Raw genomic sequence first — 24,803 nt, 5'->3', positions numbered from 1 at the left:
AATATTTGCAGCAGTATGATGAAACAGTATATTACCTACATGACTCGGCATAGGAGTTTCTTTTAACTTGGAAACTGTAATGAAAGGCCATGGTACTTCACAAACTTGTTTTACTTTATGGGATATCAAAAAAGAAAAATTGAAATATCACATTGATGGTACAAATTCAGTATAATGTCAGCAGGCAAGGCCCAAGACAGATTACAGATTGCAATAAGTTTGGGATCTCCTTTGCTGAGAGTCAGAGTGATTCCTACAACTTCATGGAGTATCTTCAAATGTAGCACAGGACTATTCCCCAGTCTGCTGTTCAGTGACTTACAGAATTGGAAAGAGACAAATATGTGCAGGTCAACAAAATGTAGTCCTCTGTAAAGTCCATATTTACATCAGCAGTCAGATGAAGGAGACTGGTCCAATGTATAGATCCCTGAAGGAGCTCAGCATTTGGTGCTGTCATAGTTAACACTTTAGTCAAAGCTGATAAGCTCGTTAATGGCTAAAGATTACATATGTTTTATGTTTTGTGACTAAAGACTATTATGTACAAAAGTGAGGCCAAACCCCTGGGAGTCTACTTTTGCATGATTTTTTTGTTTTTGTGATAGCACATCTCTGGGCTTTGGAAGCTTCATAGTTCACTCATTGACAAACCAAAGGGCGGTTTTGTCTCTTGATGAAACAGTCATTAAGTCAGTCTGTTGAGTTCAGCATTATCTTTTGCATCCTTGGGATTGCTCTTTTCTTTTTTCTCTTTGTATCTCATGTGGAAAAACACACCTGCTAAAATGGCACCTGAAAAAGAGAGAGTGTTTGTCAGTAAAGGGGAGAGAAAACTTTCTGAAAAATTGTTCCAGCAAGGGCCATGACACTGCCCTGTAATATCCACAGTGCTCTTGAACAGAAGCAGCTTTGAGGAAGGACCATGCAGCATGAGACCAAGAGCATCAATCCAGTCAGTGCTAGGCAGGATCAGATGCCTTGGGGCTCAGAGACCTTCCCGCAAAGGAAAACTTTTCCTCTAGGGTCTGACCAGATGGCAAAGTGTCTGTTTTAGCCCCCCCCTCCCTCTGTGCAGGGATTTGTATGTTTGTCTTGAGGTGCAGTCCCATACATATATATATATATATATATATATATATATATATATATATATATATATATATTGATATTGATATAATGTATCATTTGATCTTTTAAAATTATTATGAGTTTGTTATACTGTATATAAATTTATTTCCTCTTTATCACTGTTAGAATGAATATGAAAGATGTAAACCTGTAAAGCTGGAATAGGAAAATAAAATGATGACTATAAGCTACAGGTACAGATACTATAAGTAGGAAGCTTCACTATTTTTACTATAATCTGGATGCCCAAGACAAAACTCATATCCCCTCTCTGACAGGCAAAGGGCAGTAAGTAGCAATGAAATGACACTATACTAGAGGTTCAGCAGTTTCTTCTGTCCCAACTGGTTGTTGTGCCATTGGATATTTTTCTTACAACCAAAACCTTAGAAGTTTGCAGCCATCATGATACACAATCATGGGATCTTCTCTCTTTCACTCATTCTGCAACATGCTTGACAAGTCTTCACCCAACACGTGACTTCCTGTCAGAAATGCAGCAGCACCATCATATCTCAGAGGTCTGGCTTCAAATCAGCCAGGAATAAGTGACTTACCAATGATGATCAGGACTGCAAGCAGAATCCCAATTGCCTGCCCAGCGGTTGGCCAGGAGTGCTGACGGTCTATGTCAATAAAACATGAATTTTCACTGGAACACTTGCAGATGCTTACTGCAAAAGGAAATGCCATGAGGTTAATGAGAAGTTTAGTGGTCACATTTGGTTATTTATAAATGTAACTGCTCTCTTGAAGGTAATAGTTGTGTGCATAGAATACCTTTAAGATTCACTTTGTTTTCCAAAGGCGGTTTTCCATTGTCATTAAGTATTATTGGAACATCATACACCTTCTCTTCAAAGTTAGCATGTTTCAGGGACAGGTAAGCGTGAGTAGCTGTAAGTAAGAAATGGGACATTCAGGTCAGCACAAGAAAGAAAATTAGTTCAGCTTTCATACCTGAAAGTATGAAAGTGGACTTTTTTTTTTTTAAGGCTGCTTTGCATATGATAGTAATTCCTGTTTTCCTCAATGTCTTTCAGGATCTCATTGGTTTGCAGACATTAAGTAAAAAGGGAACACCTGCAAGCCTAGTCTGGCTGTCATCATAATATGACTATAAAATTTCCTTCCTAATTTCTACATCAGGCCAAATCTGATCTTGGGTAGTGCTACACTGATAGCATCCCATGTGAACCTGGAATAGTCCCCTATGCACACAGAGACCACAACCAGCTGAATTTGTTCCCAAGGAAATGTAGGACAGACCATCCTTCTAGTGAACTTACACTGTCACATCTAAGACTCTTTAAAAACTGGAAAAGGTAAAACCAGCCATTGGGATCAGATCAAAAGTCTGTTGATGTAAGTATCTTGTTTTCAGAATAAATGGAGATTACGATGAAAAAGAAAGCATGTGTTTTACTTCCTCCTCCTTCTCACCCTTTAAACGTTTTCAGCTCAAGGACTTCTTGAGCAAGATGTAATTTCTTGCTTTGAACTTGTACAAGATTTTTGCACACGCAACATCCTGCAATAGCAAGTTCCCAAGTCAGCTACCTCCTCATTCTATCTGCTGTAAATAACTCCACAAACTTCACTTGAGAGTCCCAGGTTTGTGCACTGGAAGAGAGAGCAAAGGATGAACCTTGGCCACCCTGACCAGAGCATTCATAATTTTATATCTCTCTATTACATTCTTTCCCTACTGTCTTCCATGATTAAAAGTAGTAGCTTACTTTGCTGCTCCTATACACTTCCTTATATCAGGCCATTCTATAACTCTGATTATCCTTGTCACCTTATCTAAACCTGTTTCCACTTATACTGCATTTTTATGATAGAGATAGAGGGACTGGAGTTCAAAGCTTGAAGAAATTATGGATTTATACAGGGGCATAATGATGTCCTCAGGTTTCTTCTCCGGTTGTTTCCTGGTAATCCTCAATATTTGACCTGTTTATTTGAATACTGCTGATCTCACATTTCCATGGAACTGCTTGTAGTTCTCCTTCCTGATTCATAATGGCCAGCTCAGCACCCATGATTTCAAAAGTGAATTTGGGAGTCCAGGGTTCACTAGCACCTGTGAATTTTATTGTTCAACCAACTCAGTCTTGGAAGAATTCTTCACGCTTGGCTCCTACTCAAATAACTTTGTATAATGAGTAAACTTTGCCTCCTCATTGCACATCCATATGTATTGAGTTATGCAGATCCCAGCAAAAAACCTTTGGAAAACTACACATGAACTCCCTTCACTGCAAGAGCTGACTGTTTACTCCAAGTCCAGAATTTTAAATTATTATTTATTCTTTCATAGCTTTAAATTTGTGGCAACCCAGCTTTCTCTAGTGGGACAATTCATCAAACATGTTTTATTAATTCAGACAGGCTCTATCAGCCAAGCACTTATTCATGTGCTTACTGTCCCCTTCAAAAAGCTCCATTCACTTTGTGAGGCAGGACTTCCTTTTGCATGAAATGTCAGAAATGTACAGTTTGCAAACTGTTCTATTTCTTTTTCAGTAGTGAATTGTATTCATTAAATACACATATTTCATATTTACATTCTTCTTCTCTCAAATATACTAATGAAATTATAGCTTGCAACATACTGGATTTTACCTCTTGCAAAAAATAATTAATGACTTTGGTGTTCTCAACAACCCAATTTTTTTTCTATGTGGGACACTGGTTATGCAATAATAACAGTGAAAAGGAATTCTGTAATTCTTCATATTCACCAGAGTACCAAGTGAGTCCCATATCATTGTAAGAACAGCTGAATTAGCTTACCATTGAATTTTGAGATTCCCCAATTATTTCTTGCATTCATGTCATCCGCAAGGGAAAAAGTAAATTTTGAATAAAAGAATTGTTCATCAGCATCAGTAGCTCGAATGAGAGTTCTCTCTCCTCCGCTGACTGGGTAGCAGAAGAAAGCAGGATAATCCGTAGCTATTTGTGGGTAGTTGTCATTCACATCACGTAAGTGTAGAGTCAACAATGCTTTGGATTTCTGAGCTGCATTATCTGTCGAGTTTAACAGAATGCAAAGTTACATGCACATCTTGGATTTACACTCTGGGCTGTTGCATTTGCAGCTATCACACAGGTACATCATCAGATAGGCACTGAAAGGTGGTGTTCTGTATAAAGGTGGCAGAAACAAGGTCTCAGGAGGTCCTGAGGGATTTGTGGCAGCTGCCACTACTTTTTAACGAGCATTGTTTATTTACCACCAGTTCTTGCAAGCTACAGAACGCTAGCAAGGGAAAGGAGGCAGATCTTATCTAGTAATCTGTCATTTCCATCATGTCTAGCAAGCAGTCACGTCCAAAGTGACCAGTGCTCTTTGGAGTGCTCTTAAGCATGAAATGCCTTGAGTTTCCCACCCCTCTTCTATAGACAGAAAATGCAAGCCAAAATTGAAAGATTTAATGGCTGGAACTAGAAGTCCTAATATATTTCAGATCTGACAGATTATTCGTTTTTACTGTAACAAAATGAAATTCTGTAGAAGGTTACAAACTACTCTCTGGGTATGTTTTCAGGAAGCCTAATCATACCTAGGAGAAAGACTAAAATCTTCAAAGCTCTAGAGAAAAAAGCAGCAGAAAATATTGATACTGAAAACAGTGAAAAAATTTGAATCTTCTCTATATGTCATATGGTTCAAGCAAATATAAGACCATACCCAACTTCATGGAAGCTATTTTAATCCTTGTTATCAACAGCATCAAGAGTTCTTCAGGAAATTAAATTCTTAAGAAATATATACTTCTAAGGATACACCACAGGATGTATATCTGAGATTACATGTTCGAGTATTTTTCATGGGTTTAGTCATGGTAGGTATGATAATTCCTCATAAAAGAGTAAGGACAGGGGATTCCTCTGTGTGTATATTTAGTTGTTTCATCACTTACTTAGCTCTGATGCAACAACCTCTATTCGGTATATTTCTTCAGTTTCTCGATCCAAAGGCAAAGCAGTGTATACCTGCCCAGTGGCTGAATCGATTCTCAGCCATTTCCTCGCGTCACCTTCCAAGGAGTACCTTTGGAAAGAAATAGGGAGGGGAAAAAAATCATATATACTGTTCCAAATTGGGAAAAAATTCCAACAAAGCAAATACGTCTTTGGTGACTTTATGTAAGAAGCTTGATTACAGTTGTACTGAAAGAGAAGGTTCTTGGAAGAGTCACAGTACTACGATACTGCAGCCAACCAGGAGACATAGACAGAGAAAGAGAGGCCAAAATCATCCAGAATAAGAGTGAGAGCAGAACTACAGAAATGCCATCTCTGCTGTAGCCTGTGTGCTTGCAATTCCACTTTCCTTCTAAATGGGGAACATGGGATGGCACTGAGATTTCAGTCCAGAAGTGTGATTTGTCCAAGCCCCATGTCCATCTCACCCCATCACATCTCCCATACGTTGGTTTTGATGGGGCCACAAGCCAAGGGCTGGGGAACAGAGGGGCCAGTGCAGCCAGGAACCCTTCTGTGGATTGAGGAGGGACCAGGACCCCAAGGAGAACCATGGTGATTATCTTCTGGCAGTCTGGAGAAGCCAATGTTACTACCATTGGGGCAGCCTTGGAACAGAGTGTGCTTTATGCATCACCACATAATTGCATTTATATAATTGTTTAAAAAATCACCAAGGTCCCTGGGTATTTACTTACACAAATTTAACCATGAACATATGACCCAGTTAAAGCACAGACACTTGCTTGAATAGAAGCGACCAGACCTTCTCATTCAATGTTTTTGTTCTTTCAGTACCCTTTACACTAGAAACAGCATGCTTGTACATCTTCTACTTTTCATACTTTTTATTTTATGCTCTTTAACCTATTTTTAGCAGAAATGTGGTTTATGTATAGCTAAATTCCTGTCATATGTCTCTGTCATCATCCCCCAGAGCTTCTGGACTATGTGGCTCCCTTTCAAACTAGTTTGACAGAAGGCCAAACATGATAAGTTCCCAAAAGTTAGGGCCAAGTAGAAAGCCAGATGAGAAATCTCTGGGAATAAGAACCCACAGGAGGCCTAAGAGTCACATTGTGCAACTCCATTAACCACTTGGTGTTTTGCTGAATTTCAGTTAAATTTCAAGAACTGTTTATTTTGAGCTGATCTGTTCAGAGTTCCAGCTGGGAATTGTACAACAAAAGTCACAAATAACTCCTCCATCTGACTCTGCTGTGTAAGGTACATTTACACCATGCAACACAGCACAGGAGTTGTCTTACACAGAGCTTTGCATCCACAACAGAAAGAGATGCATCATTTCTGACAGCTAGGAAAGAAAATGAATTCTTTTTCAGTTGTAGACTTGAGGATGTGTATTTTGGTGGAGAAAAAGTTGAGGTTGTGCATTTTGGTTGTTTCCTGTGTGACGTGAAAAGCAGCTACTCTCCTACTGGTTCAGGGGTACACAGTATATGCCTTATTTTTTTGATAAAGGCATTGTGGACACGGAAACTTGATACTCTCAGTCCAGCTCTACCTTTTTCCTGGACATATAAATTAGCCTTCCTGGACATATAAATTAGCCTGCTTCCCTTGTGGTTTCCTGTTTCAAGGCAGATGTTTGGCACAGTACAGAGACAAATCTGGTCAGAAAAGTACTACCCAGCTGCAGGAGTGTCGCTGGCCCCTACCCCACCACACATCCCCCTCCTACTAGGAGATAGGAGTTCTGTAAAAGCAATATTTTTCCACATGCCAAGTATTAGGCATCTTTTCCTTGCATGTCCTTTTGAACCATTTTTGAAACCCTAAATTGAATTAATTAATCACAGTCACTGTTTTTTACCGTACAGAATCCCCTTCAGGATCATAGGCCTCCACCGTCATGACCAAGGTATTGACAGGAATGTCTTCAGACACCTCTGTTTCGTAAAATGGCGTCCGGAAAGCAGGTGGCTCATCCACATTTGTCACAGAAACTTTTAACTTGGTGAGAGAGCTCGAGTTGTACTTCACGCCTTCCACCAGCGGCTCGGGGTTTGTGGCATTGATCACCAGGTTGTACACAGGCATTGTTTCAAAATCAAGAGCCTGGATGAATTAGGAAAAAAAAGGGTTTGTGAAGCAATGGCTCTGCTGCTGTGGGGACCTCCAATGAGAAACTAAAATGTCCCCCTCTTCTCAAGGAGGAGATTGCATCCCAAATGCAGGCAAAATAAAGGAGAGCTGACAGGAGAAAATTACATTGGGAATGTTCCATTTAAATGAAACCATATGCCTGTTTAGAGGCCTCCTCAGCAACTGCATTTTCTAATAATGTTGCCACCTGCCCAACTAAGTTTAATAACAATATCCTGTTTACAGAAATAGTATTTATAGCTCTGTATGAGAAGGCCTCAAATGACCTCCGGGTGCCAAAAGTCATACAAGGGTTGTTACACCACAGAGTTTCTCACAGCTTCCTCCTTGGGAAAAAAGGAGGCTGATGCTGATGTTGATGCTGAAGATGGTTCACCAAACGCTGCCTCTGCCTGCACTTGGCCAGCACACAGGCTGGAGGCACACAATACAGCACCCCTTGGAAAATGAGTGGTAGCTTTCTGGAGCCATAGTCCAAGTACCTTTGAGAAGGTTCACTTCAAAGGGAGAGTGATTTCGTTATTGAAATTCATGGATGCAGCAAAAAGTGTTCCTTATATTCCTGTCTCCAGCATTCAGCATATGGGCTGTGCCACCTACTGCAGCACACGCTGTCCTTGGCTTGGTCACAGTTAATGTTCCCCTCATCAGGAACAAACTACATCTCCATGCTGACATTGAGACATGCTGGCTACACTTGCCCCTTGCTTTGCAAAGGCCACTAATGGCCAGAGCAACTGCAGGGAGGAGAATCTGCCCCTTCACAGCCCACCACTACCACCACAGTCGTGGAAGCATTAGCTGGCTTTCTCTTGTCCAGAAATGCTGCTGCAAAATCACTAAAATAACGTGGGGTTTTTTGTCATTATGGTGCATAAAGACCTACTTCATAGGCCAGAATCTGCTCTTCTGGAGAAGCAGCCAGCAGCAGAGCCAGTGGAGGGAGATGCTGGTGGTGGTGAGGGCACAGCAAAGGCAGGAGGGTAGGTGTGTGTGTGTGAGCACTGCACAGACACAGAGCCTGAGTCCAAAAGTAGAGCCTCCTGCAGGCTGCACCATGCTTAGGATGCCCCTACCACCAGTCCTCACCTCCTCACAAATTCCACAGGGCAATAACTGTGTATAACAAATAAGTAACACTAAAGGAGAAGAATAAATCCATCTATTCACCTTGTTAATCCTGATGAACCCTCGGTTTGTTTCCGAGTCTGTCTCTATGATGAACGTGTTGTTTGGATCACCTTCCTTCACTTGGTAAATGATGAGGGAACTCCCTGTGGCAGGCTCATCTCCATCAGTTGCTTCAATTTCTAATATCAGACTTCCTATTGGGATATCTTCTGCCAGAGTCACACTGCCATACTGAAGAGAGAGAGGTGTCATTGAAACATGACATACCGTTTGTGGATAAGAACTTCTGCACAACCATTTGTGGATAAGAATTTCAGCACAACCACAAGCTTGTGACCCACATGTGTGGATTTATTTTAACCCACAGCAGCCACACAAAGGAGGGAAGCTTTTTAGCCACACATTTATCGTAGGTAATGGGATCTATGTCAGTGCCACTAGTACAGCACCAGTCCCAAATCTTTAGTTCCGCTGTGAAAACCAGCCCATGATCATGCAGAAGGGATAGTACAGCTTCTCTGTACCCTGTGAGCACCCTGGCCACTCATTGTTAAATATTTGATTGCTTCATGCACCATAGGTCGTTGCCACATTGGCATCCCAGCTCCTCTGACTGTTTAATGTGTGCCCTTGCCCAGAAGCCTCACCTTGAGACCAGGTCCTGGACCAAGACCTTGAGGTGAGATGGTGTAAAACCTGCGCTGCAGGCACCTTGTCTGCATGAGACTGGGCTGCCATTGCCATCAACTGAGAGACCGGCAATACAGTCTGCAAGGCCCAAAAACCAACACAGCTTCCCTGAAAGGACAACTGCGCCTGACAGGCCAGACAGCTCTCCTGAGCCCACCACCTACAGGGCCTGCAGGAGTGGTGGGAGCTGGGACACCTCTGTGTAAGTACTTCAGCCACTCCAGTGTCTTCCAGGAGGCTTGGGCCATCAGGCAGAAGTCATGAAATGTCTGCAGGTCTCTGCCAGATGCCAGCACCTCCACCAGAGAAAAGGCAGGAGCCTGACACCCATCCCGGAATCAGGTTTGGACATGGATCATTGGACCATTGTTTCTGGCCAAACCACACAGGACTTTTGATTCCCATTTCTCTTCTGGCTGTTTTGGGTACACTAGTGCTGTGTTTGGAAAGGTACTTGGGAGACACCAGCATTTTTTTCCATTTAGCTGTTTGATTAATTTTAAAGCCTTTTCTTCCCCATTTCCCTTCAGAACTTGCATTTCTGGAATAAACTAATTTAATAGAAAAATTTCTTTCTGTACACAGTTTTCCACCGAGCAAATTACCTTAAATTTCATAATTAGCTGTTAATCTGTCCCATTGCTCACTGTCTAGATAGAGCTTATATGCGGACTTGCAGCAATATTTTACCTTTATTTTTACTAGTATTTACTCTATTACTTTGTCTGTAAAGGGCTAGTTTCCTGCTGACATCCTATAAACATTGAAGGCATGCTCAAATCCTTGTCAAAAGTTATTGGAACATCCAAAATGGTGTTAAAAGTACTCACATCTGAATTGTTAAAGATGGGAATTTGATCATTGATGTCGATGACGTGTACTTCCACATTACAGATTGTTTCGAATTCTGCATGGAAAGAGACAAACGATATCACACCAGCCTTTCTGCCAAAACTAACTCTCCTCCAGAAGGGTTCCCTGTGAGCAAAAGTGAGATTGCCAGATTGCCCAATCTAAGCACTAAATTGAGAGAAGCACTTATCTCAGATATCTCTTAGTCAATGACAACCTCACTTCTTACCATTGATCTTCCCCATTTCTCCAGCACTGTCCCATCCTGTTTCATTTCCCTCACTTTTTAAAACCATATCTGTTTTCCAGGATGATGATAGCTATGAATTGTGTTAGCTGTCTCAGTATAACTTTTCCATGTCAAAAAGTAAGCCCTGGGTTGTTAATGCTCCCTTGTCCTCTTGGTCATCAGGCAGCACCCCCAGTTTTGTTACAGGCAGATTTCAGATTCATGTAAATCTAATCACTACCTGAGCAGGGGCACCCAAACCAAAATGGCAGGTTGTGATTTTAGAAGCATCATATACCCATATATAGATGGATTTTAGTGTTTTACGAACATGCCTCATGAGCTGAAAGTTGAGGAAAATTCTAAACAACATTGTTTGGATGGAGTTCAAATAAGCATTCAAGACAAATCATCAGCTTCCTCCCTCTGGAACGTTTTCCACCATCTGCCAAAATGATACCACTTCATTTACAGACATCTTTCCATGCCAGTTCCTTCATGCACAAGTTTTGCCTGACTGTAGGGATTCCAGCACAAAGCTTTAAGCTTTGGTATGAAGTTTGATTTCCTTTCCATTCAGTGAATCACAAAGGACTCATGAAAATTTACATAAGGGACAAGATAATTCTTAAAGTTTTTTTCAGCTTAATATTCTCCTAATGTTTTAAAATATTATCTGGACTGTCTGAGCAGCTGTGTTTAATTTCTTGATTTTTTTTTCCAGTTAAGTCCCTTTGAAAGATCTGGGGAAAACCACAATCATGATCTCTTCATTTTTTTCCCCCTGTGGAAGGAAATCTCCTTCTGAAGTACTTGTTAACAAGCTTCCCAATTTAGCCACACTCTGTCCTAGAGCTGGTTCCCTTCCATGCTTGCATTGTGAATCATGATTCATCTCCCTGCATCTCAAGAACAGGACAAGTACCATGCCAGAGCAAGACAGCTCTCAGTGCTACTGCCTATTCAGCAAATCCTCCGTGTCTCCCCACATCCCTTAGACACTGAACACAAGTCCTGCCAGTGTGGACAGAGTTATTCCAAAGTGTAACAGCAGGCATTACTTACGAGGATCTGTCACCAGGACCTTCAAGAAATACTTGGCTGATTCACGCTTGCTTAAGGAACGGCCAGCTAATAGCAAAGTCCCGGTGTCTTGCTGAATATAGAAGAGATTATTTGTGGGGAATTCAGGTTCCTGACTTTGGATTTGGAAATGCAGACGAGAGTTAAGGCTGTCCTCCTCATCCATGTCCGTAGCAAACACGGTGCCGATATTACTCCCTGTAGCAGAGCAGAGATGGGAATCAGACAGAGTGCAGTGGTTCCATGTCTCCACAGAAATGCACAGTGACAACAGTGATGCCAGTGTAAAGGGTAGAAGGCCAATAAAAATAAAGCTGTATGGAAAACACTTTAATGGACATGCAACCTTTTCACTATTGGGAGTTTTTGCTTTAGCCTCCCAACATACTGGTTTGGGGTCAGGGCAGTCCAAAAGACTAACAGCAGACTCTTCAGTCCTGAAACCAAATAACTGATGTCAAGACATTGGAGGATTTTGGTAATGGTCCATTGAAGTCAGAGGCTTTATGCTGGAGCTGCAGCTGGATGAGGGAAAATGGGCTCATACCACTTTAAGAACAGTATTTCTTGTACTGGTAATAAAAGAGGTGTTTTTCTTTACACAGTCTAAGCAGTTATCCAAATCTGTGGTTGTGGGAAAATGCAGTTTTATATTTTAAATAAAACAGCATTTTTAAAGTAGGTGTTTTGTCTCTGTCCTTCTCAGGTTCTTGAAATCCTTTCCATAGGAATTATTGAAGGGAAAACAGGAGGGCTATTTGCACAGGAAAATATTTCCCTGGGACAGTCATGTTTTAATCTTTGGGATCAGATTTTTTAGCTTCCTTCACACACAGCTGGAAACAGCATGCATACAGTGAGGCATATAAATTAACAGAAATTCTTTTCTTACCTCCATTTTCATTTTCTTGAACTTCAATTATGGTGAGCTCCTGCTGACACACAGGGGGATTGTCATTGATGTCTTCCACAATAATGTGAATTTGCAAAGGCTTCTCCACCAGTTCTCCTGTGTTATCTTTTGACACCACATAGAATGTATACTGCAACAAGAATATGGCAATTAGAAGGTTTGAATGTCCACTGTGACAATATTTTGCATCTTAGTATCTAACTACAGGAATATGAAATATCCTCTCATGAGTTTGCTCAGTGTTTTCTGTTTAAATCAGAGCTCTTCCATCACCCTTTAGCTTCTGAGGGCTGAGTTCTCAAAGGATTTTAAAATCTGTGGTCCCCAAGGTCTGAAGTAGATCTGAAACCTCCAGATCTCCTTCACTCCACTGCCTATCTCTTACTCATGCACCTACAGCCCTGCCATAGCTGGTCCATGCTGTACATTGTGCATATGCTGTGGGCAGGGATTGCTACTGCCAGACCCACTCTAGGGTAAGGACCTGAAGCCTCTTTACAGTATAATAGGTGGATGAATTTTCACATATATCACATAATTTCCAAACAGAAGTGACAAGAGACAAAACTTTTATCTATTCTCCCCTTTCCCGTCTCCCTTCCATTCTGTTGAGCTTTGTCATATTTACTCCCACACCAATAATCAGCTTCCTGCTGTGCTCTCTGCCATCAGTGAAGCTTTATGTGTTTACTTACAGCATCCTTTTCTTCCCTGTCCAATGGCTGGGTCACATAAATATCCCCATTCTCACTGATGGAAAATGGAAGCCTTGGCAGCTTTTCTTTTTCAAAAATGCCATAAATTACATCTGGTTCATTTGACTGCACCTAAAAAAAAACCCCAAAAAATAAATCAGGATAGGAAGTCAGAAGTGTAGAGTGAGATTTAACAGGGATTATTTCTGGACCACAAACAGAAACAACTGCATTCCTGTTAGCTTCATAAACCAGAAAATTAACAGTTTGGTGGGCTCTCAGGATGAACTGCAGAAAATCAGACTGATAATACACCTCTGCTCTCTGAATTGTGTGCTGAAGCTACTTTGCCACAGTTTCTCCATCTGTCCAGATGGGATACAACACATACCTTTTTATAAAAGGATTTGGTGATGTGGAGATAAAGAGTGATTATGAGGAAAAAAGCATTATTTTTGTTTTAATATCTTGATACTAATGATTTCCTATCCTAACACTCTCTATTCCTGCCTGTTGCTTGGTTTTATTTCCTTCAGAGAAATGGAACAACAAAACAGCACTAAATTAGAAGGAGCTGCCAACTCCTTCCAGGACAGAGAGGCCCTGCAGAAAGACCTTGATAAATTATAGAGATGGGCAGTCATCAACTGTATGAAGTTGTAACAAAGTGCCAGGTTCTGCCCCTGGGATGGGGCAATCCTGGATGTACAGACAGCCTGGGGAACGAGAGGCTGGAGAGCAGCTCCACAGAAAGGACCTGGGGGTCCTGGTCACTGGAAAGGTGAATGTGAGTCAGCAGTGCCCTGGCAGCCAGGAGGGCCAACCCTGTCTGGGGGCATCAGGCACAGCATCACCAGCCAGGCAAGGGAGGGGATTGTCCAATCTCTGGGGCAGCCTCACCTCCAGTATTGTGTGATGTTTTGGGCACAACATTATAAAAAAGGCATTAAGCTATTATAGAGTGTCCAAAGGAGGGCCACAAGGATGGTGAAGGGTTTGGAAGGGAAGCCTTAGTAGCAGCAGTTGAGGACACTTGATTTGTTCAGCCTGGAGGAGACTGAGGGGAGACCTCAACATCCTCATGAGGGGAGGCAGAGGGGTGGGACTGACCTCTTCACTCTCATGACCAGGGGCAGGACTTGAGGAAGCTCAGTTGGGGGAAGTCTATGTTAGATATCAAGAAAAGGTTTTACATCCAGAGGGTTCCTGGGCACTGAAACAGGATCCCCAGGGAAGTGGTCACAGTACTAAGCCTTCATTAGTTCAAGAAGCATTTGGACAATGCTCTCAGGCACATGGTCTGACTCTTGGGGTGTCCTGTGCAGGGCCAGAAGTTGGACTCGATGATCCTGATGGGTCTCTTCCGATACAGCATATTCTATGATTCTGTGATACTGTGCAAACAAATAGCTGGTACCTATCTGTAAATAGGTGCATGCACACTCTTTACATTCATCAGCGCTCATGAGAAAGGCTCTTTTTTGGGGTGCCGCACATTTAAAATGAAATTAAATACACAGACTGTTTAGTTAATGGAGTCAGTATTAACATTTATGTTCTATATAGCAGCAGCTACATTTCATTTTCCCCTAGGCAGAATCAACATGACATTGGCTCCCAAATGAAATGTATATACAAGTGACCCCAAAATGGGTGCATCCTTACATGTTAGTCTTCTTTCTACCTGTTTTCATTCTGTATTTCCTTGGGCAGCCACTGAGAATAGCACCAAGCCAGTTACTCTTGTGAACAGGATCCATGGAATCCTGCCATGTTCAAGGGATGACAGCATTAGGGGTGTCACTGCCAAGGCATTTTTCAAAGTCAAATATTTCTGAAAGGCTGTTGGCTTGTTAGTTAATATGTACTCATGTATACACTGCTATTGGTCTGCAGTTATCAGCAAAATATTTTGTGCTTGAACTGTGAAAAGAGGAATATTGGGAATGCAGGATGTGAAGGAGGGTATTTCAGTCCTTTCAAGGTACTTTTGGTGTAGCAGTTGTGTTGCATGATACAAAACCAGTCACAGCAGGCGTCCCTGAGTGTGAGGGACTGTCCACAGCAGGGCTGTTATGGACCTGGTTCCCTGACCTGCTCTTCTGCAGGTGGAAGAAGCTAACCACAAAATAAGCTCTAAAAATCTCTTGGTTTGCTCAAAGCCTGGAGGACCCATAACTGGATTTTGGTCCCAAACTGAAAGGCAAAGTTCAGTCACTCTAGTATTTGTATTGACTGTATCTCAGTCACCTCCAAACTATTAACTTTTGTGCTAACAAAAAATCAATGAGACCTCCACTAACAATCATTTCCAAAGGATGCCATATTAAAAAAATGACTGGGAGGTGTCAAAGTCCTTCTGAAGAACCTGGTGTTGGATGCAGCGGGGACACCTTCACAGTTACTTCTGAGGAAACAATTGTGTGGCACAAGGAGAAGTTTATGGAGTGTGGTCAAGGACCCTACCTTGCTGATGTTGACAGGGTGGACCTGGGTTGAGTTTTCTTTGATGTAGATGGTGGGGGGAGCTTTCCACAGGCTCTCCTTCACAGTGATGCTCACATCAACACTGCTGGTGAAAGCATTCGCTGTTGTCCCTGCCATGTCCCTCACAGAGACAACAAGTATGAAGTTGTCCTGCTTTTGAGGATCCAAGTAAGAAGAGCCTAGAGACAGAGCAAAGAGTCAAGAGAAATGACACAGAGGCTGTGGGGGCTGTTCATCTGCCCATTGCCTCCTACATGCACTATGGTTCTTTAACTGCCTCAGACTTACTCCTTAGATGGTCCTTTGGGACAAACCTCAGCAAGCCACTTCCTCTGGGTTCTCTCAACAGCCTCATGTGCATGGAATCATATGGGACCTCTGTGCTGTGGTCTCATTTTGTGCAGAGGCATCCCTGAACAGCTCTAGACCCAGTTAGGCACTTGTTCAGCCCAGCAGAATAGATGGGAGTTTCTAATCATTGAAATGCAGTTGGGATCACATGTCCAGCTGAGTTTTCTCGGCATTTTTCATGTTACTGCTTTTGGGTTTCTAGATTTCATGGCAGAGAATTAATTCCAAGATATGACATAGTGGAGTCCTGAAGGCCAGAGGATCTATCTCTCTTCTCAGTGTACTTTTAGATCTCAATCTCCATTTCTGCTAGCTTCCCTTGAATTTGGTGGGACAAAACACCAGTCCCCCAAAACTAGGGCTTTAGTGGAGTATGTCCCACTGACTACATTTATTCACAATGTAGCATCAGACCCATGTTGTTGCTTTGTTCCTACTCATATCCCAGAACTCATGCTTGCTCTTTGCAATCAAGAATCTTTTTACGTACCTTTCCTGCTTGGTGAGATTGCTCCGGTTGCATTATCAATCTGGAAAAGCATTTCTTCATAAGGGTTGGGAAAATGATGGAGAATGCTGTAAGACAGCTGTGCATGGAGAGTTGTAGGATCATCACGGTCAGTGGCATGGACATACATGAAGGGCTTGCCTTTTTGGATTGGAGAAGAAACAGTGGTAAGAGAAGAGACTGAACCTTAACACATAATCCATTTGAACAGAGCTCTCAAACCAGGAAAGCAACTTATGGGGAGCTGCCACTGTTCCATAATGCATCTCCCAGGGGAAGCCACGTGCAGAGGTTACACTGCTGTATGCCATCCCACAGTCAGCCCTCCACCAGCTCTGCTTAGTAGGATCACAACAGGTGTGATGACCAGCTGGTGAAGAAGGCGACAGAGTTAAATCAGCAGAGAGCTATCTATCACACAAGAGTGCCTGAACCCAGAAGTCAGCTCACTGGGATCTCTCCTTAAGGCCACTTTGCAGTTCTTACACAAATCAGTGAAACCCAAAGCACCTTGATAAAAATGGTGCATCACCTGTGGCACAGATACAATAAAAGAAGAAACATACAGTGAAAAAAAAATGGAAATACCCAGTAATGTAAGTCAACTTTTACCTTTTGCATACCAGGGCAGCATTCAAAATCTTTTTGACTTGGATGCACTGAAGAGTTTGCAGTAATATGTTTCAGAATAATTTTCGGACTCCATGAAGGTTTATATGCATATTATTTAGCAAAAGTTTTTTCTTGAGTCCATAGCCACAGCAATAACAACTGTATGAGTCCTTTGTTTTATTTCCAATATGTAAGTCCCAACTTACTGATCTTTGATACTTGCATGACTTTTGGTATAGATCAGTACAATTCATAATCCAAGACTCTCTTCTAAATGTTGAGGTTTAGCCCATGTTCTGAGAAGCATCACTCATGGTAAGCACATACCCTATATCTACCCTGGTACTTTCTTTCACTGATATGTAAAGACTCAGATAGTCTTAGCCTTCTCTTTCTGTATAGTCTTTGGTAGCCTTTAAATTTTAAACCCCTTCTAGCATAAGGTTTTGTTATTTTTTGGTGTTTTTTTTTTTTTTTTCCAGAGCAATGGACAGAGCAGCAATATTTGTCTGTTAAATGACACTTGCAAAGAGTAAGTAATAAAAAATATTTCTGACTGCGCTCATCCCTTCACACCATATAGTGGTCACCTCTTTGCCCTTTCATTATATTATAGAAGCTTTCACTCTTATTTTTTACAGTCCTGTGGGAAGAAAAACTGATCTTTTTCCAGCTTGTATAGCAACCACTTTACCTTTCTGCTTAATTTACCTACCTTCCTATTAATGATAATATTTAATTATGGTGGCAATTACCTGGACGAGAGTTCTGCCTCACTACTCCATAGTACTTTGTCTGGTTAAATTCTGGGGGGTTGTCATTGATATCCTCCACATGTATTGTAACAGCATATGGACCTTTAACTCTCTCTCCATTCTCATCCAGACTTTCCACCTGATTTGATAAAAGAAGGAACAGCAAGTAAATATTTTTATGCAGACAGGTTAAAAGGCATAAATTAATATCAAGGTGTCAGATGCCAGGTCACTCTTACTGTCATGGAAATCTGGTGAGAGCCACCACTCGGTAGCTGCACATACCAGGACAAATTTGCCACTGTAGCTCCCTGACAAAAATTTGTCACAGTATACAATGCCAACAAAATAAAATAACCCACTCCTGCTTCTGATAACACCTTTCAGAGGACAATTTCCCACTTCCAGTTTCAGCAGACTATTTGTATTTTTGTACATCTTCGAATTAATGTTTTTCTTTAAATAGCAATATGTACTTTCTAGCAAACAAGGAGAAAATCCAACATGATCTTGCATTTATAACTAATTGCTATTATAAATATAAATCAGAAAAATAGTCTGATATAAGGGTTAGTAAAGAAAAATTAATTCTTAATTCTAATGACATTTTTTCTACACAACTTGACTTATTTTCCAGCCTTCTTTACCTTTAAATCACCAAGAATATATTATATCTGTCACACTTAATTTTGTTTGCACATAATAGATAAAATCATGATTATTTATGCCTAACCAAGCATAACTTTTTCATTCTGTCATCACTTTTTGTCTATAAATGATTCACACGCTTTGGGTTATTAACTTCTGGGGCTAGGAAATTGCCCTCTCTACTTCCAATCCAAGGGTGCTTTAGAGCTGAGAATGTGAAACCATGAAACCTAAAGTGATAGACTTTAGAAAGACTGCTAAGGCTGGCTAAAAAAATCATCATGTACTTTGTCTGTTCAGATACTGATCCTCTCATGATCATTTTTTTCTCAGCTGCTACTGCCTCAGAAAAAGACAGCACCATTTCTGACATGGTTTAAGAGGACAAGGATGCACTGAGACCCAAAGACTGCCCATCCACTGCTCCATTCCCAACAGCGTTTGCACTAGTGAGATCCTCATGAAAAAGGTTTAATAGCAGGACAAGCACACAAAGCTTTTTCCTCTCTTGGAGTTCAACATCTGCCCAACAGCTTTCTGCTGTTATCTGACAGAGGTTAGATCTGTGCCTCTCTGCCTAAATGTCTTTCACTCACATTGTTTCACAGAGTCACAGAACGTTCCAAGTTGGAAGTGACCCACAAGGATCATTAAGTCCAACCCTGAAGTGAATGGCCCATACAAGGATCAAACCCTGGCATTATTAGCACCATGCTCTAACCAACTGAGCTGATCTCAGCTGGTCACTGTGTGTGTTGTAAGCTTTCTAAATTATTACAATAGTTCATTTTTCCACTCCAGAAACAGAATTCACATTATCAGCCTTCAGGGATAACAAGAAAAGCTCGTTCATGAGGTTAGATTTTACTTCCAGTCAAGTATTCCCCTCATATTAGGAGAGCTAAAGGGTTGTGTTGGCATCACAATTTTTGTTTTCTGAACATAGCCTTCTTCTGCTAAGAAGCATTTTCCTGTTCAGTCTTTGAGAGCTACAAAACCGTATGTCTTCCAGTAAATCTTGGTATTAAAATGAAAAACCTGCCTGTAAACATAGGCAAAATTAAGGATTCCAAATTCCAACCGATTTCTCTTACTACCAGGTATACCCAAAGAGGATAAATGTGAATACTTATCCCTTCCTATTTTTTATTGAGTTTTTACCTGCAGCTTGTGCACTTGTTGGGTCTCCCAGTCCAGAGACCCATTGATATACAGGATGCCTGTCCTCGGCTCAATGTCAATAATTCCAGCTTTTTCACCAGATGTTCTGAAACTCACAGCAGGTGGCTCAAGTTTGAACTACAATGGAAAGAAAAAGAAAAAAAAAACCAAACCAAAAACAGAGGGAAAAATCATAATTTTTTCAGCATTTTCACCATAATAAAAATAATTTCATGCTTTTGTGACTTTTAAAATCTATTGCCAGCAATGTGTTTGGCTGGAAGAATGATATTCCAAGAGTCTGCTCAAACAAGTCTGCTCTTTTCTGATCCTCAGCAGAGGAGTTTTCACATTGTTTCCTGAATGCTGCAAGAAATCCCGACTGCAGTTTGTTTCCAAAGCAAATGTCTGCTTAGGACAGACTTTGTCTGAGCATGGGAATGGAAAAAAATGACACACATCCTCCATTTGCCTGGGAGCTGGATCTGTCCTTCTGTGGTTATGGCTCTGGGAGGAAAAACTCAGAGTCAAAGGAAAATGATGACACAAGTTACATGGAAAGAAATTCTCCAGGAATGTTGATTTTATTAATCCCTGTCTTAGGATATCCTCTTAAATATGTGTTTGAGAGGGGGTTGTCTCCTGCTCTTTGCATGTAGCCTCTTGAATTCCCAGAGAGAGGAATTAAAAATTAATTTTGGATCCCCTTGAGGGACTGTTCTTCCCACCAGCACAGAGACAACCCTTCACATGTGGTGTCTGTGTGCAGGCTGTGGGGTGCTTGACCAGAGTGGATAACACGAGACACTTGGTTACCTGGTGAAGGATGCGTGGACCTCCTCCTTCCTGCACAGAGAAGTCCATGTCCTTCAGAGGCCCAGTTACACTCAGGCCCTCCAGACCAAGCCACATGGCCTGTGAGAGAGAGAGGGAGAGAGGGATGGAGGGAAGCACATGAGGGATGTCTGCTGCCGCCACACACAAACAGCAGTTTCCCACCCCTGAGACTCCTTGAGCTCTTCTGCTACAGTACAAGGGCAGAGACTCTTCCAGGCTTGCACTGAACATCTCCAGGCTCTTTAGCATACATAATTTTTAAAAGCAGTGAGATTTATTAATTAATTAGAGAACAAAGGCTTGTGCCCTGCCCTTTTTTGACCACTACATAATTAAATGAGATTGGATCTACCTTCAAGAGGAAACAGAAGAAGAAAATAGATTAAAGTAGACTAAGAGCAAAAGGGAATTCATAAAATCATTGCTGGATCTCCCCTTTGTCCCCAGCAGGACCATCCATGACCTATCCAAGAACCACAAAACCCTGTGAAAACAAGTGTGTCTGGAAATCAAACATCACACCTGGGGATGAGGAGGAGCTGTGGCTGCACCCCTTGTAATTTCCCCAGTAAATCAAATCTTTTAGGTATGGGAATAAGGCGACCCTCTCTGGGTTCCTACAGCACCCCCCTCATGCCACAGCCATCTGGGCAAGCCACTTGGGCCCTGTGCCTTCACATCAATTGCATGTGAATGCAAGCCACAGAGAGAGCAAATGTGACCTTCAGATTTTTGGCTTTTACCTGCTGGCAAATCTGTCACACAAATCTGTCTCAGCCTCTGTCCTCCTAAGGGCTAGCAATGTCCTAACATCATGGGTTTTTACCACCAAATTTTTATGAGGTTTTTAACCCCACACTCCCCAGTGCCCAAAGACCTCCACACTCCTGCCCTAACATTTCAGGGCTGTTCTTGCTTCCAAACAAAAAAAAAAAAAACAAAGCAAAATGGAGCTTCTCAGGGCAGGCCGTGCACACAAGACAATTCACATTATGGTTCAGATAATCAGCCTGTTTCTTCAAAGGAAAGACCAAGATTCCCCAATTCCCCTGTCTTCACCACCTATCTTGACAACACTGAGTGTCTGCCTGTCAGAATAAGGGCTCCATTATTTGGCTGAACAAGTAAAGTTTCTTTTCTTCAATAGTAAAAATTAATTTATTTTGCTTTACAGACTTAGAGTACCATTGCCACCCTGTCCATCACACCACAGATTTGAGTGTGTGTTCTCTGCTGCATGACTTTTCCTCTGGATTTGATCCTATTGCTGCTGGGACAGCTATTCAATTTCTCACAGAAAAGCAGTCTGCATATTACCAAGGGAAAACTTGATTCTGCCTATGACAAAAACACAGCGAAGTTCAGCACAATTCACCCTAAAGCACTGCTCTGTGTGTGTATGTCACAAGTTGTGTTTCAATAATTCCATATTGTTCTTAATAATAGCCAGAGATGCCGTCCCGCTCGCCTACAAGGCTTTGTGACTCCTTTTGAAAATGGGAAAAGCAGAGAGCTGAGGAAGGAGAGGGAAGGATGGTAGTGAATAATAGTGAGAGCAGAAGAATATCAACAAATGCAATCTTATGCATCCAGGAAAATGCACTTTGCAGATACCTTTTCAATATTTTTGCAAAATGCTGACTTCTGGCCTCGCCAGGGACCAGATATCAGGACCCTGAGCCTGACCTGCTACCCCTATTCCCATGTCACACAGGCTGGCACAGCCTGGTTCCTGCAGGCTGCTCCTGGGTCTCTTTTATGGACAGATTTTGCTTTATCATGTTCCCTGTTATGGAGGAACAAAGGCTGATGCTATAAAACCCAACAGGTTCAAAGTGCAGCCTGTGAAACAAGTAAGCGATATCACTTCTGTTGATTAAAATTACTTTATGTGGACCATAAATATTTCCAAACATATTTCTACCACATGAATCACTGTTCAGGAGCTTGAAAGGGAAAGAGGCTTTACCTCTTGGTCCATATGCATTGGTATATCTTCTGAAGATGGCTATAAGGCTTGCAGAGTGACTTCATAGAAGAGCCAGCACTGCCACAAACAGCAGCTTGTGAAATGGGAAGGGAAAAGGAGGTGCTCATGAAGCAGCCCTCAAGGTCCCCATATTCTGAGGCTTTTTTTTTTTTTTTATTAAACTTGAATTTCATGCATTTTTTCAATCTTTTCTGTTAATTTTCATTGTGAAGTAGAAGTCACCACTGCTGTAGCCTTTACAAACATCAGTAAATCTATTGCATTTAATACATAAGGTCCATAAAGAACATAATTAATACATTTCAGTTCCAGAAAATCCTCTGAAATGGGATTCACAGGAATCAAATAATAAGGATACAAAATTAACATGCACAGTTTAAGCTATGAGGCATTATATGTCTTAGAATATATTTAATATGTCAGCACATGTATGGATTATAATGCAGAACTCATGATACTGATGTTTTCACTCTTTGGTGATTTGTTGCAGTATGTTTGAATCTTTTCTAGCACAAAATTCATGTTTTGGAAACAGTGATATCTAAAGAGGAAGTAGAAGAGGGAAAACGAGTAAATTTGTGCTTTCTAGGCTTTTTGAAGTTTTTATTCCCCCAATGACTGAGATGTCTTCTCGACTTGCTGTGGGGGCCACACACCTGTGCTGGGGACACACCCAGAGTTACAGCCACTGTGCTGGCACCAGGGCTGCCTGACCTGCTGGCACACCCATGGATTAGAGCTCAGAGGCTCCAGGCAACCTTTGCCGTTTGCTCACAGATAAACAAAGGAAAACCTGTAACTCACCGAGTGAATGAGAAGCAGAAACTGAAGTCCACACTGCTTAAGCATACTGGAATGTGCTTTGTTTCAGCTCCTGCAAAGAGATGACAGTCACTTTAGCCCCACAGAGCTGGCCCAGGCTGTTTGCACACCAAGGCTGAGTCTTCCTGAGGCTGCAGGGAGAGACCTGAGGAGTCGGTCCCCAAGTAGCAGCTGCAGATCTGCTCAGGACAGACGAGAGCACTGGTACCCCTGGGCTGCCAAGGAAGGCTGTGCCCATCAGGTTCTGCCTAATGGTGCAAGAGAGGCAATATGTGAGATTCCCAAAGAGCTCTCAAAGATTGAACCCAGCACCAAACAGCCGCGCAACCACACTGTTACAATGATTCTGTACGGCAAAGCCACCTTCATTTCTGCCTTACTGAAAGCAATGAGATGTTTACAGGAAATGCTATAACCACAGGACACAAGTCTTGCAGAGGATGTCATGAGGTGTCTGTCTTCTAGTTCAAAAAATTCAAATTCAAAATTCAAAAATTTCCTGCAGATTACAGAGGCAAAGAAAGCCTAATGCATCTGCACCCCCTAAAACTACATAGCTACTGGAAACAAAATTTCCAAGTCCAAGGAGCACTCTCTGCCTCAAATTTCAAAGAAATATTGAGCACACACGAACACAGTTTATGTTACATCCTCCTGAAAATTAGATGGCTTTTGCAAAATGCTATCCTGCTTACTCACTGCCCCCAGATTTTTACAAAGAGGATGGGGCCAGTTCTGGAAGGAGGTGAAGGTGGTATATAGTGCTGCCATCTTCAGTGGTGCTTCATGTTACATGGCTCACACCTACAGGAATCCTTCCACAAATCTGTCCCAGGGAGGCCCCCAGTGGGGAGAACACAGTGTGGAGGCACAGCTCCCTCCAGATGCCTTCCTGCTTGTGCTTCCCATCACCCCATTTCCCCCCTTCTTTTCTTTCCTCAATGGCTGAACACAAAGGGGACCTGTAAATACAGAAACTGCTACCCACACTGCTGTTCTTTTGAGCACCCATTCTAGGACTTGCCACAGGAGTTTACTTTCCAAATCCCATTCTGACCTGTGTTATACTGTGTGTGCAATTACAGCCTTTGAAATACTGGGCTCTTTCCTTGGATAACTGTGTGAGTACTGGAAAATAATATGACACACTTTTGAAACCAGAAGTGATCAGAAAAATCATTAAATTTGTCAGAAGACAAGGGCTGAAATGGAGCCCCCTGTAGATGCTTGGCTGTGCTGCCTCCTTAGTGGGTCCTTCACAGACCTCCTGGAGCCAGAGGAGGTGGCACAGGCAGGGCAGAGAGAAGGAGAATACCCTTTGAACCTCCTGGAAGGACACCTCAAACCAAAACTGTTGCTGATTTTCCGGTTACACAGTCAATGAAAATTCTTTCTGTTCCTCTGCCTATACAACCTCTCCCCTCCCCTCCTGCCACCCTCTCCTGAATATATTGGCCTGTTCCTGCTGCACTTAGTAGCTATGTGGGAACTTCAAAAAACGAATTCCTTATTAATTTGTGGCAGAAGGTGGAACAGAGTGCCCGAGGTGTTCCCTGTCCATCCTGTAAGGCAGGAGTCTGTGCCCAGGGCTCCCTGCAGGGTTTTGTCTGTCCCTCTGGAGGAGGCATGGCTGGAAGTGCCCCTTTGACAGCCAGTGGTGGAGGAACACCAGGGAGCTGAAAGTATTGGGGGAGGCCATAAAAACAGGGAAAAAACAGTATGGGGTGGTCTGGGGTATCATGGTCTGGATTCAGGGAAAAAAGAAGCAGCAAGGCCTTCCAGGGG

The 24,803-nt window shown here is 42.1% G+C and overlaps 1 protein-coding gene across 1 annotated transcript; it reads right to left on the bottom strand.

Annotated features, from left to right (window-relative positions):
* CDH17 (cadherin 17) lies at nucleotides 1-23,045 on the bottom strand. The gene is made up of 17 exons (XM_059481216.1): nucleotides 23,001-23,045; nucleotides 20,186-20,284; nucleotides 19,370-19,507; nucleotides 17,561-17,699; nucleotides 16,176-16,334; nucleotides 15,314-15,513; nucleotides 12,848-12,979; nucleotides 12,132-12,282; nucleotides 11,222-11,437; nucleotides 9,906-9,982; nucleotides 8,425-8,616; nucleotides 6,962-7,206; nucleotides 5,064-5,194; nucleotides 3,931-4,167; nucleotides 1,912-2,028; nucleotides 1,689-1,805; nucleotides 1-795 (listed from the first exon to the last, which is right to left on the bottom strand). Exons 1-17 carry the CDS (start codon nucleotides 23,043-23,045, stop codon nucleotides 689-691), a joined length of 2,502 nt encoding a protein of 833 aa, XP_059337199.1. The 3' UTR covers nucleotides 1-688.
* Nucleotides 23,046-24,803: the final 1,758 nt, after the last annotated feature.

Source organism: Ammospiza nelsoni, chromosome 1, assembly GCF_027579445.1.
Source record: "Ammospiza nelsoni isolate bAmmNel1 chromosome 1, bAmmNel1.pri, whole genome shotgun sequence".
Classification (NCBI taxonomy): Eukaryota; Metazoa; Chordata; class Aves; order Passeriformes; family Passerellidae; genus Ammospiza; species Ammospiza nelsoni.
Note: the sequence above shows the minus strand (reverse complement) of the source record. Positions and strands in the feature narration are given on the sequence as shown.